At 52.5% G+C, this 13,708-nt stretch overlaps 1 protein-coding gene across 3 annotated transcripts in view; it reads left to right on the top strand.

Annotated features, from left to right (window-relative positions):
* The window catches only part of RNF212 (ring finger protein 212), a 57,926-nt gene that overhangs the window by 21,484 nt on the left and 22,734 nt on the right, over nucleotides 1–13,708 (top strand). For 2 of the 3 annotated variants that reach the window (XM_030925683.1, XM_030925672.1), the window contains exons 4-8: nucleotides 340–396; nucleotides 4,929–4,987; nucleotides 9,565–9,617; nucleotides 9,717–9,765; nucleotides 11,511–11,556. In XM_030925683.1, the coding sequence (XP_030781543.1) occupies nucleotides 340–396; nucleotides 4,929–4,987; nucleotides 9,565–9,617; nucleotides 9,717–9,765; nucleotides 11,511–11,556 (264 nt within the window). The remainder of the gene's footprint in view (nucleotides 1–339; nucleotides 397–4,928; nucleotides 4,988–9,564; nucleotides 9,618–9,716; nucleotides 9,766–11,510; nucleotides 11,557–13,708) is intronic. The other variant, XM_030925678.1, reaches the window with a different exon arrangement.

The raw sequence follows: 13,708 nt of genomic DNA on the forward strand, positions 1-13,708 counted from the left end.
CCATTGTCAGAGGGACAGCACCGCTGGGCCAACCACAGGGTGCTGTCCCTCTAATAATGAATGGAGCAGGTTGCTGGGGAGACTTTCCTGTCGTGCCTGTTAAGCCTCCCCTGTGTTTGCCTTTGGCCCTGCCTGCTGGCACTCACTTTCTCTGCCCACCCGTGGGGGTTGTCTGCCCTGGCAAGCACTGGCCATGGGCATCTGTGGGGGCAGGACACACATAAGACAAGCACTGTGAGCTGTTCTGAGAGTCCCTCCAGCCTCCTCCTCCCCCAACAAAACTTCCAGCCACAGAGATCATGTACCCGTGTCAGCAGCTGAAACGTATGATCTTTTCAGGTTTCAGAATTTCAAGAAAAACACAGGAAGAGATTGTTAGCCTTCTATAGAGAAAAGGTAAGTCGAATAGATTCTTTGTCACTTGAATTATTTTGACCTTTAGTTTTAAATGTCAGACTTGTTAACACCTTATTCTCAAAGGGGACAGGCTGCTAGATGCAATATCTGTTTCTCTGCGTGTTTCCAGCTATGGGGACATTGTCACTGTCCCCTTCTGACTAGCCTATTGGCCCAACCCTTGTCTGTAGTTACTAAGTAGCCCATTGGGTGCAGCGCCACATGGGCCTCCCTGCCCAGCCACGTTTATCCCCTCAGCCACTGGGGTCAACATCAGGGTCTTGGGAGCTTGGAGGCAGCTTGAAGGCTTCTCTGCTCAACCATCCCATTTTAAAAAACAAGTCCTTTTTGAAAAACTTTGAAGGTTATGTAGTCGGTAAAGTCAGGAACCCAGCTTTAAAGACAAGGGACCCTGGGGCCATTCCCTGAGTACGGAAGCCAGTGTGTGACCCTGCTGCCTCCTGTCTGTGCATGAACATTTTATGTACATCCAGACCTGGAGCAGACAGATCACCTTTGGCCCTGCTTGCCAGCCAGTCACCCCCTCCTTACCCCTTCTATCCTGTTACCCCCACCCTGTCTTGTCACCTTGCCCTGTCCTGTCACCCCCATCTCACCCCCACCCCATCCTGTCACCTCATCCTGTTACCCCATCCCTGTCCTGTCACCTCTAATCCCTTACGCCATCCTGTCACCATTCACACCATGTTGCTACCCCCACCCTGTCCCGTCACCCCATCCCATCCTGTCACCCCTCATCCCATCCTGTCACCCCTCACGCCTGCCCTGTCCTGTCACCCCGTATCAGTCTGTCTTCACACTGCTATAAAGAACTACCTGAGATTCAGTAATTTATAAAGGAAAGAGGTTGTATTGATTCACAGTTCCACATGGCTGGGAAGGCCTCAGGAAACTTACAGTCATAGCAGAAAGCAAAGGAGAAGCAAGGCACGTCTTACATACCAGCAAGAGAGAGGGCAGGGGGAACTGCCAAACACTTTTAAACCATCAGATCTCATGAGAACTCACTATCACAAAAACAGCCCCTATGATCCAGTCACTTCCCACCAGGTCCCTCCCTTGACACATGGAGATTGCAATTCAAAGTGAGATTTGGGTGGGGACACAGAGCCAAACCACATCGTTCCACCCCTGGCCCCTCCCAAATCTCATATCCTTCTCGCATTTCAAAACACAATCATACCTTCCCAGCAGTCCCCCAAAGTTTTAACTCATTCCAGCATAAACTCAGAAGTCCAAGCCCAAAGTCTTATCTGAGACAAAGCAAGTTCCTTTCACCTGTGAGCCTGTAGAATCAAAAACAAGTTAGTTACTTCCAAGATACCATGGGGGTACAGGCATTGGGTAAATGTTCCCATTCCAAGTGGGAGAAATTGACCAAAACAAAGGGGCTGCAGGCCCCATGCAAGTCCAAAACCCAGCAGGGCAGCCATTAAATCTTAAATTTCTCCTCTTATCTGATGTCTCACATCCAGGACATGGTGATGTAAGGGTCAGGGAGCTCCCAAGGCCTTGGGCAGCTCCACTGCTCTGGCTCTGCTGGGTACAGCCCCAGTGGCTACTTTCTGGGCTGGGGTTGAGTGCCTGTAGCTTTTCTGGGTATACAGTGCAAGCTGTCAGTGGATCTACCATTCTGGGGTCTGGAGGACAGTGGCCCTCACGGCTTCACTAGGCAGCGCCCCAGTTGGGACTCTGTGTGGGAGCAACCACCCCACATTTCCCTTTTGCACTGCCCTAGCAGAGATTCTCTGTGAGGGCTCTGCCTCTGCAGCAGACTTCTGCCTGGATATCCAGACATTTCCATACATCTTCTGAAATCTAGGTGGAGGTTCCCAAATCTCAACTCTTGTCTTCTGCACACATGCAGGTCCAACACCATATGGAAGCCGCCATTGCTTGGGGTTTGCACCGTCTGAAGCAGCAGCCCAAATTGTACCTTGGACCCTTTTAGTCATGGCTGGAGCTAGAGTGACTGGGATGCAGGGCGCCATGTCCTGAGGCTGCACAAGAGTTGGGCAGGGGACCATGGCCTGGCCCATCAAACTACTTTTTTCTCTCTGGGCCTATGATGAGAGGGGCTGCTGTGAAGATCTCTCACATGCCCTGGAGGCATATTCTCCACCATCTTGGCTCCTCGTTACTTACAAGCACATTTCTGCAGCCAGCTTGAATTTCTCCCCAGAAAATGGGTTTTTCTTTTCTACTGCATGGTCATGCTGCAATTTTTTTGGACTTCTGTGTTCTGCTTGTCTTTTAAACATAAGTGTCAATTTCATATCATTTCTTTGTGAACACTTACATGACTGTATGCTTTCAGAAGAAGCCAGGTCACATCTTGAACGCTTTGCTGCTTAGAAATTTCTTTTGCCAGATACCCTAAGTCATCTCTTTCAAGTTCAAAGTTCCACGGATCTCGAGGGCAGGAGCAAAATGCCTCCAGTCTCTTTGCTAAAGCAAGAGTGGCCTTTGCTCCAGTTCCCAGTAAATTCCTCATCTCCACCTGAGACCTCCTCAGCCAGAACTTCACCATCCATATCACTGTCAGCATTTGGTCAAAACCATTCAACAAATCTCTAGGAAGTTCCAAACTTTCTCACACCTTTCTGTCTTCTTCTGAGCCCTCCAGATTGTCCCAACTTCTGTCCATTACCCAGTCCCAAAGTTACTTCCACATTTTTAGATATATTTATAGTAGTGCCCCACTCTACCGGTACCAATTTTCTATATTAGTCCATTGTCACACTGCTATAAAGAACTACCTGAGACTGCTTGATTTATAAAGGAAGGGGATTTAATTGACTCACAATTCTGCGTGGCTGGGAAGCCCTCAGGAAACTTAGAATCATGGCAGAAGGCAAAGGGGAAGCAAGGCACATCTTACTTAGCGGCAGGAGAGGGAGTGGAGGGGAGCTGCCAAACACTTTTAAATCTTCAGATCTCGTGAGAACTCAATGTCATAAGGACAGCATGGGGGAAGCCACCCCCATGAGCCAATCACCTCCCCCAGATTCTTCCCTTGACACATGGGATTACAATTTGAGATGAGACTTGGGTGGGGACACAGCCAAACCATATCATACCCCCACCACATTCTGTCACCTCTCAGCCCCATTCTGTCACCCCCTTACCCCATCCTATTACTCCCTCCTGCTTCTGCCACACCCATCCTGTCAGCCTCTCCCCTGTCGTGTCACCCACACCTCATCCTGTCACTCCCCACCTTGGTTCTGTCACCCTCACCCCATCCTGTCTCCCTCACCCACCCTGTCACCCCACCCTATCACCCTCACCCCATTCTGGCACCCCCACCTATCCTGTCACCCCCACCCCATCCTCTCACCCCCACTTATCTCTTGCCACCCCCAATGCCATTGTCTCTCCCCCACCCTATCCTCTCACCCCCACCCATCCTCTCACCCCACCCCATTCTCTCTCCCTCACCCCATCCACTCTCCCAACTCCTGTCCTGCCACCCCCATGCCATTGTCTCTTCCTGACCCTATCCTCTCTCCTCCCCCACCCCATCCTCTCTGCCCCATCCCATCCTCTCTCCCCCACCCCTTCCTCTCACCCCCACCCCATTCTCTCTCCCCCACCCCATCCTCTCCTCTCTCCCCCATGCCATTCTCACCCCCACCCCATCCTCTTACCCCACCCCTGTCCTTCCACCCCATGCCATCCTCTCACCCCATCCCATCCTTTCTCTCCGACCCCATCCTGTCACCCCACTCCATCCTCTCACCCCCACCTCGTCCTTCCAGCCCCACCCCATCCTCTCTCACCCCACCCCTTCCTGTCACCCCCACCCCATCCTCTCACCCCCACACAATCCTCTCACCCCTACCCCATGCTTTCTCCCCCACACCATCCTCTCACCCCCACCCCTGTCCTGCCACCCCCATGCCATCCTCTTTCCCCTACCCCTCCCAGGCCCACCACCCAAAACCCTGCCTGGAAGCTTCTTGCAGGAGCCAGGCTGGGCTTAGCTTTTGTTCTATTTTGTGTCTGTTGTCTCCACATCCTCCCAGCAAACCTCGAGGATGGGCATGAGCCATGATTACAGACTGGACAGTGGGATCCTAGACTCTAGTCACTCCCTCAGGGTCTGGCAGCTCCCACACACAGGGCGGGGTTCCAGCCTGACAGCAGAGGCTGTGCTGTGAGATGACCTGGCAGTGACCGTGTGTGGAAAAGGTGCTTGTGTCTGACTTTGAGGCTGGGTGCTGCCCTGGAAGGGCTGACACTGAATTCACATCATGTTGGCTTGTGGAGGGTGCTGCGCTGAAATTTGTCTCCTGGGGCTTCGGTTTGACTTAGCTCTGCATGGCCCCCAAGGCCAATTTCCTAAGTATCTGATGGACCGGACTCCAGGCAGATTTACTCATGAGCAGCATGAGGGCAACTCCATGCAGAGTAACCCACATTCTGATTCATGGTTTAAGAAATTTAGAGGGTCACAGTGTCACTCAGCATAGCCTGTCTAATAACAGAGGTTGTGCAATTATGTTTAGATTTCTAGGTTGGAAGAATCCCTTAGGAAGTTAGTGCTGCAGATAGAACAGCTGCAAAGGTAAGCCCCCCTCGACCCCCGTGAGTGCAGTGGAGGCAGCCACCGCCACGTGCATTGGTCTGGCTCTCCAAGATGAAGAAAGAAAGATGACCTCAGATGCAGAGGGAAGAGCTCGTTGATTTACCAGAAACTTTTGTCAGAGCAAAAATGCTGTGGGAAAACCGAAGGGAAGAAGGGAGACGAAAAAGAAAAAGTGAAAAAGAGATGAATGGTTCTCCTTGGGGCAGCTGCCCCAGTGATTCCTGAGTGTGGGAGGGTCTGGGAGAACAGCAGGCGCCCTTGGCCTCTCCAGAGTGACCCAGCACAGGCAGGGTGGCCCTGCAGCCAGGGACTGCGTGACTCCACCTGCAGCCTGGCGGCCTGCTTTCTGCCAGGAGTTGTAGCCGTTTGCGGAAGGTGCATATATGTGGCAAGTTCTGTGTCTAAAGGCATTGCTGTGAATGGGTGATGCATCTTAGGGAGAAACGTCCAGAGTTGCTAGGATTAACCAAAATGGGGACTTGAAGCATTACGTTTCAGTATCTGGAAAATCTAGCCATTTGAAAGCCTCCTTTCTTGTACATTTTAGCTCACCTGTGACTTTGCCATATTGCCTCTGCGCTGAATGCACTTTTACTGCAGTCAGTGTTTCTGGAATTTGGAATCAATACCAGCCAGAGTTCAGTTACCACAGTGATACACAGATGCTGCGCATTTTACACTCGGCGATGCCTTACATTTTTTTTTTTTTTTTTTTTTTTTTTTTTTTTTTTTGAGACGGAGTCTCGCTCTGTCGCCCAGGCTGGAGTGCAGTGGCACGATCTCGGCTCACTGCAAGCTCTGCTTCCTGTGTTTACGCCATTCTCCTGCCTCAGCCTCCCGAGTAGCTGGGACTACAGGCGCCCGCCACCTCGCCCGGCTAGTTTTTTGTATTTTTTAGTAGAGACTGGGTTTCACCGTGTCAGCCAGGATGGTCTCGATCTCCTGACCTTGTGATCCGCCCGCCTCGGCCTCCCAAAGTGCTGGGATTACAGGCTTGAGCCACCGCGCCCGGCCGATGCCTTACATTTTATGCGATATGTTGAATAGTCACAAGTCCCTGTTTGGTGGCTGCACACTAACGTGAAGGTCGAGGAGTCAGGAGCCCTGTCTGCCTCCCATTGGCCGTGTGTGTAGGAGTGGGTGAGCCTCCAGCGTGTGTGTAGGTGCCCGCCTCCCTGCTGTGTCAGGCAGCTGAGCATGGCATGGCCTCACTGGGGCCGTGGGGCCTGAGGGAAGCTGGGGATGCCAGTCACACTGGCTGGTGGCCCTGCTCCTGACACGAGGTTCTGATGGCCTCTGGTGAAAAGGGCTTCTTTCCCCTGTCATTGTTTTGGGTTCTAAGAGTTACCACAGGCTTGTCTTGTGAAGGGTGTGTTCCAGGTGTCAGCAAGGAAACTCCAGGCCAAATCCAGCTTGCAGTGTATTCTCTCCTCCTTCCTTTCCTTCGCTTCTTTTTTTTTTTTTTTTTTTTTTTTTTTGAGACAGGGTCTTCCTTTGTCACCCAGGCTGGAGTGCAGTGGTGTGATCTCAGCTCACGCCTCAACCTCCCAAGGCTCAGGTGATTCTGCTGCCTCTGCCTCCCAAGTAGCTGGGACCACAGGCATGCACCACCACACCCAGCTAATTTTTTTATGCTTTGGGGAGATGGGGTCTCACTATGTTACCCAGGCTATTCTTGGACTCCTGAGCTCAAGTGATCCTCCCACCTCAGCATCCCAAAGTGCTGCAATGGCCGACGTGAGCCACTGCACCTGGCCACAGCGTATTTTCATGTAGCCTCCAAACTGAGCATGGCTTTTACATTTTTAGAAGATAGTAAATGCATTGCAACAGAGACTTTATGTGGACAGCAAAGCCTCCTACATTTACTAGCTAGCCCCATTTGCAAATTCCTCCTTTAAAGCATCACAAGAGGAAAGGCAGATACTTAAAATGCACCAAAGGGGCCGGGCGCAGTGGCTCACGCTGGTAATCCCAGCACTTTGGGAGGCCAAGGTGGGTGGATCATCTGAGGTCGGGAGTTCGAGACCAGCCTGACCAACATGGAGAAACCCCATCTCTACTAAAAAAATACACAATTAGCCAAGTGTGGTGGTGCATATCTGTAATCCCAGCTACTCAGGAGGCTGAGGCAGGAGAATCTCTTGAACTCGGGAGGCAGAGGTTGCAGTGAGCCAAGATCATGCCATTGCACTCCAGCCTGGGTAACAAGAGCAAAACTCTGTCTCTCAAAAAAAAAAAAAAAAATGCATCAAAGTGTGGAATTATTTTCATTTTTTTCCTTCTTGGTGTATAATTTTCTTTCATTCCGTGGATTCGTGTTTTGCATCAATTCTGTAAAATTCCTGCCCATTATCTTTTCAAGTAGTACCCTCTGCATCCCCGGCCACGGCCTGCAGCTCCCCGCCCTCCACATCAGCCTCTGCTGTGATCTCCGTCGTCTTAGGCCACCTGGTCACATGCTGGTTGCTTCTTCCAGCTCCCTGATTTTTAAGTTAAGCCAGTGAACCCCACTGAGAGTTTGTTTTTGAGACAGAGTCTCACTCTGTCACCTAGGCTGGAGTGCAGTGGCACAGTCTCAGCTCACTGCAAGCTCCACCTCCCGGTCCAAGCAATTCTCCTGCCTCAGCCTCTGGAGTAGCTGGGACTACAGGTGCCCACCACCATGCTTGGCTAATTTTTGTATTTTTAGTAGAGACGGGGCTTCACCATGTTGACCAGGCTGGTCTTGAACTCCTGACCTCAGGTGATGCGCCCACCTGGGCCTCCCAAAGTGCTGGGATTACAGGAGTGAGCCACCGCCCCCGGCCCCATTGAGTTTTTGTTCTGTCCATTACAGTTAACATTTCTAGAACATCCCTGCTCATTTCACCATTTGGAAAATAATCTTTGCTCATTGTTGCATCTTCGTCTTTTATGTCGTCATCTCACAGGCAGCCTTTTTGTTTTCCTTACCTGATACCCTCAGGAATCCAAATCTACCTTCTTTTCTTCCACTCTTGCTGGAGGAGGTGTGTTTCTGCTGATCTCTGGTGAGGTTGCATAGGTCGGTCCCACTCCCTACATACCTGGTATCGCCTGCATTTTCCTCCAGAGAGGATTCCCGTGTGCTCTGCAAGCCCAGCTGACCCGCCCAGACCACTGCCCCTGACCCCGTCTTGCCCAGCCTCACTGTGGTGGCGTTCATGCTACCCACTTTTGTTGTCGTCGTTGTTTTTGTCATCGTCCTCTTGCTCCCATGAAACAAAGTGCGTTTTAGAGTGGTTTGGAAGCAGGAGCAAGTGCCCTGCAGAGGAGCCAGGCCACAGCCCTGCCAGACACAGAAGGTCAGGTACTTCCACCCACTACAGTCAGCCACGCAACAGCCAGTGTTTACTGAGCACCAGGTGCATTCTCAGCGCTGTTCTGGGGTCTGGCAATTCGGAGTAAGCCAAGCGAGCCAAGTGCCTGTCCTCTGGGAGCTTCTGTGTTGGGGGAGAAGAGGCAGAAAGTGAATTTGTATGTCAGGCTGGGACACAGGCTGTCAGGATAAGTGACTCTGGGTGAGGAGGTTGAGGGGCAGTGCCAGGGTGGGCTCTAGCAGGTGACTGCACAGTGGAGGTCCGAGTGGTTGAGCTGTTGCACAACTGCCTGTTCCTAGCTAGCTTGGTCCCAAACTGAAATTGCTGAGGGCAGACTGTTCGCATCTCAAAACCCCTGCCAGCATAGACGGGCACTCGGTGCCAGGAGACAGCCCCACCCTCATCTGCAGTCATGCACCTCAGTGTGTCCACAGAAACTGTGTGTTTGTGGAAACAGACACACTCCCCCAGTCTTACACGTGCGTCTCAGCAGTCCACCAGGCCCCGTGAGGCAGAGAGGACCCAGGTGCAGCAGCCTTCTGTGGCCGGGAGTCGTGGGACACAGCAGGCGGTCTCTGCTGCTGGCCGTCATGGAGATCAGTCCAGGGTTGCTAGACTGGAAAACGTGACCAAGTAACTTGTCCATATTTCTCTTGCTGGCCTGTTTTTCTTTCTTGTCTTTTTTCTTTCCCTTTCCTTTCCCCTTTCTTTTCCTTTTTTGAGATGAGTTCTTGCTCTGTCGCCTAAGCAGGAGTGCAGTAGTACAATCACAGCTCACTGCAGCCTCCAACTCCTGGGCTCAAGCAGTCCTTGCACCCCTGCCTCCCAGAGTGTGGGGATGACGGACAGGAGGCACCATGGCTGGCCTCTTGGTGGCCCTTCAAAGCTGGTGCGTTAGTGGCTGCTGTTGCCAGGTGTTCATTTCACAGCTTTAACACCAGCGGTGGCCGTGTGCTGAGTGACAGTTGTAGTTGCAAGAGCCAGTGATGTAAATGGCAGTGAGTGTTGAGTTCACTTGGTTTCCGCGCTAGGGAGGAGCAGGGCCGTGGGACTCACAGGACACTTTAGGAACCGCTGAATTCCTGTGAAATGCCCTTTGCAAACCCAGTAAGAACATTTCACTGATTCAGAGCCTTCTTACACTTTCAGTTGGAATGACCTGGGGGAACATCAGTTTTTATGGTTTAATTCAGTACCTTTTCTCCATCTATTTAGTATGAGATCATCACAACAAACAGCTTTCAGCACAATAAAAAGTTCAGTTTCAAGTAAGTAAAATCATGCCAGAAAGAGAACAAAATAGAGATGCATGTTGCTGAATCACACTGTGTGCACTGACGTTGGCATTTTTATCATCGCTCTTCCAGCAAAGCCATACGGATGCCTACTGCCACCTCACTCATCAACCCCCGACAGGTGTGTGGGTCGCTCACAGAAATCACAGGGCCCGCAGGTCTTTCCGCTTCCGCACCTCCCTCCCAATCCCAACCCCATCCCCTCTCCAAGCCCCCAGGTTTTGCTAGTCCAGACAATTGACTGGACATCAATTCATTTTGGTACTTACTTCATATCCCTGTGAGGCTCAGGTCCCAAACTAAGTGTGTGATCCAGGCTGGCCAATCAGAGCACTCCATCCCTGCAGCCACAGTGATTGGTCTGGGAATCATCATGTGACCCAGTGTTCTGCGTGTCCCCCGCCCCCCACCCACTAAACTGGGGATCCAGTGCCCGGCAGCTGACAGCCCTGCCCTAACAGGAAATTAAGGGGCTGACCTGGTGCCTTTCATGGAATCCTTCTTTCACCTGGTGGATGGCCTGAACCCATTACCCAACCCATGGCTGGGGGTCCCTCACACAGGAAACGTTCGTACTGGCAGATGCCCTGTGGCTTGTATCTGCCCCGTCTCCAGGCTATGCCTGCTGGGCCATCACTCTGGCAAAGGGAGCCCAACCTCATATTCCCTCCAGCATCCCAGAGAAAACCCGGCCTGGGGTAGCTCCTGGCTCTTCAGATGCAAGGCACAAATTCAGTCCACTCCTGTGAAAGGAAACACATTCAGATTTATTACTTATAGGTCCTGGATGGGGAGAGTGCCATGCGTGGGGAGGACAGTGCTCTGTCCACAGGTAGCAAGAGGCAGGAAAGAAGGGTCAGGCAGAGAGGGGGGCCCCGTGGGCCAGCACCTTTATTGAGGCTCAGGGCATCATCCAGGCAAGTTTCTCGTGGGGAGTTTTAATTGGTGGGTTTAGAGCAGGCAGGCACGAGCTCCACGGGTCCCACTGTGACTGAGGGCATCACTGTGGCACATCTGCACGGTCCATGCAGGGTGAGGGGTCAGCGGGGCCAGCCAAGTGGGTTTTGTCCACCCTCCCACAGGGAGGCGGCCACTGGGAGGCAAGTGTCCGGATGGACCACACTGAGGCAGTGGGAGCTGGTGGAGAACTGGAAACTGTTCAAGGTGACTGAGCCCTGCCTCTGGTATGAGAAAGTTAAACCTGTCTTCAAAATGGTTGCTGAGGCCACCTAAAATTAGAAAAATTCACTCCAGCCAGGCTGGACTAATGGGAGTCATCCATGGGACTCTTGCTGGAGCTGTTGGAAAAGAATGAGCCTCTTTCTGCAGAGATCACGAGCCATAAGGATGGCAGGGCTAGGAGGGGGCCAATGCAAAAAGAATGCAATGTTTTCCTGTCTCCCTTTGACAAATGAAGGAACTAGTGTGTAGTGAGCATGCACGGTGTGGTATGTGTGGCCAGGCAGCGATTGATAACAGAAGTCAGTTCGGGATCCCACTCTCAGGACGTCCTAGTCTAGCAGGCTCCAGGCAGGCGTTGGCAGAGAGAAGAGAAGGGGTGGTCTGGAGGGAGAAGCCAAGTGTGCAAGAGAGGCAAGAGAGGCATGTCAGGGAGAGCCCAGCCAGGGCGGGTCGGCCAGCGACCTCTGTGTCCTGGAGAGGCTACATCCCGGTACAGACGGCGGGTGGCCCTAAAGAGGGAGGGAAATGGCAGTGATCAGATGCCTAAGTGGCTAAACTCTGGCTGCAGCACAAAGCTAGAGGAAGATTTAGACATTTATGCATGGTCTCGTCTTGTGTGTATTTCAACTGACGTTATGGGTAAGTCCTGGGCTCACTCAAAGCCTTTCACTGTGTGTTTAACAGACTGGAGTCAATGGAAGTTGATATCTCTCCTTCTCCGATTAGAAAAGTAAGTGCATCTCTCCTGCCGAGTTCCTCATTTCCCATATACCAGACATGTGGCATTTCCCATTTTCCTCCGTACTGAAAAATATAACTGCTCATGCAACAGTAGACAGACTTTGCACAGCGCCCCTGCGTCAATGTGCTGGCTCCTGCATCATGTGCTGGCCCCATGGGTGAGAGGGGTGGCTGTGGCTGTAACCTGGGTCATGAGAACACTCCTGTTCTGCCTGAATGGCCGGGACTGCAGTTGCATCTGGAGAAACAAAAGCAAATGCAGACGGAGTGTGGCAGGGTCCCACGCAGGTCCTGTGTTGTTCCCGTGCCAGTCCCATGTTGGTCCTGTGTTGACCCTGTGTTGGTCCTATGTTGGTCCTGTGTTGATCTTTTGTTTGTCCTGTGTTGGTCCTGTGTTGATCTTGTGTTGATCCTGTGTTAACCCTGTGTTGGTCCTGTGTTGTTCCCATGCAGGTCCCATGTTGGTCCTGCGTTGACCCTGTGTTGGTCCTATGTTGGTCCCGTGTTGACATTGTGTTGGTCCCGTGTTGACCTTGTGTTGGTCCCGTGTTGACCTTGTGTTGATCCTGTGTTGGTCCTGCGTTGACCCTGTGTTGGTCCCGTGTTGGTCTTGTGTTGATCCCGTGTTGGTCCTGTGTTGACCCTGTGTTGGTCCCGTGTTGACCTTGTGTTGGTCCCGTGTTGGTCTTGTGTTGACCCTGTGTTGGTCCCGTGTTGACCTTGTGTTGGTCTCGTGTTGGTCTTGTGTTGATCCTGTGTTGGTCCCGTGTTGACCCTGTGTTGGTCCCGTATTGGTCTTGTGTTGATCCCGTGTTGACCTTGTGTTGGTCCCGTGTTGGTCTTGTGTTGATCCTGTGTTGGTCCTGTGTTGAGCCTGTGTTGGTCCCGTGTTGGTCTTGTGTTGGTCCCGTGTTGGTCTTGTGTTGGTCCCATGTTGGTCCTGTGTTGATCCTGTGTTGGTCCTGTGTTGACCCTGTGTTGGTCCTGTGTAGGTCCTGTGTTGACATTGTGTTGGTCCCATGTTGGTCTTGTGTTGACCCTGTGTTGGTCCCATGTTGGTTCTGGGTTGATCCTGCGTTGATCCTCTGCTGTTCCCATGTTGGTCCCGTGCTGGTCCCTCTTGGTCCCTGTTGGTGTCAAAGAGAAATGGCAGCAAAGCTGGTGGCCCTGTGCTTTACCTGCCTTCAGTTGCTGTCTCATGAAGTGCCAAACAGTGCCAAAGAAGACAACAGTAAACTTTGTCAGCCCAGGAAAAGAAATGGGTCAGAAAAGCTAAGGATTCTGGGAAACAGGAAGCACCAATTTCAAGCTGGAGAGAAGCAAGACCAGAGGAAACCTGCCCGGAACTCAGGGAGACTCCAGGCCCCGCTCTCCCGTCGTCTGCCTGGGTCGGCAGAGCTCAGTGCCAGGTGCACAGCGGCCACACACCAGGTGGCTCGGAAACAGGAGAGAGGAGGCAGTTTGGGAAGGACTCAGTACAGAGTGAACTGCACCCCATGGGAGGGATCAGGACTTAAGAAGCATGTGGGGCAGGAGGGCGCCAAGGAGCAAAGGCAGAAAACTGAGTGGGTTCTGGCAGCGGTGAATGCCTGTGTTCCATGGTGCCAGTGATTGGCTTATTGGATTTAGGTGTTGCTTCGTGTTGTGCGACACAGTGTGGCTCGTTGGCAAGCACTGTTCCGAGCCTTTATAGATACGAACTCTGTCATCCTGGCAGCCCTGTGACATGAGTAATCCCACCCAGAGCCAGATGATGGAGGAACCTGGAGTCAGGATAAGAAGGCGGAACTGGATTCCGTAGGGAATGAAGAGCCGCCACAGCTTTGGTGAAAGAGAAACGCCAGTTCCTTGGCAGTTGGGTCAGGCACACACGTCCTCTCCCTGCCCAGCTCACCTCCTCTGTCCTCATGGCCACACCCATACCCACTGGCAACACTGGAGCCTGCTTCCAGAGGGACACACTGCCTCGTGGGTGCCCGTGTCCCGAGGCAACTGGCCCACACCGAGCACCCCACCTGCCCCCTCAGGCCCTGCTGGAAGCTCTTAGGGAACCCTCCCCCGGGTCCCTGTAGGTCCCTACCACCTGCCTTGGCTCCCCCAAGGCTGGACACCTGCTTCCAGCTGTCCTTTGGTGCACTAGG

This window comes from Rhinopithecus roxellana, chromosome 2 (assembly GCF_007565055.1).
Source record: "Rhinopithecus roxellana isolate Shanxi Qingling chromosome 2, ASM756505v1, whole genome shotgun sequence".
NCBI lineage: Eukaryota > Metazoa > Chordata > Mammalia > Primates > Cercopithecidae > Rhinopithecus > Rhinopithecus roxellana.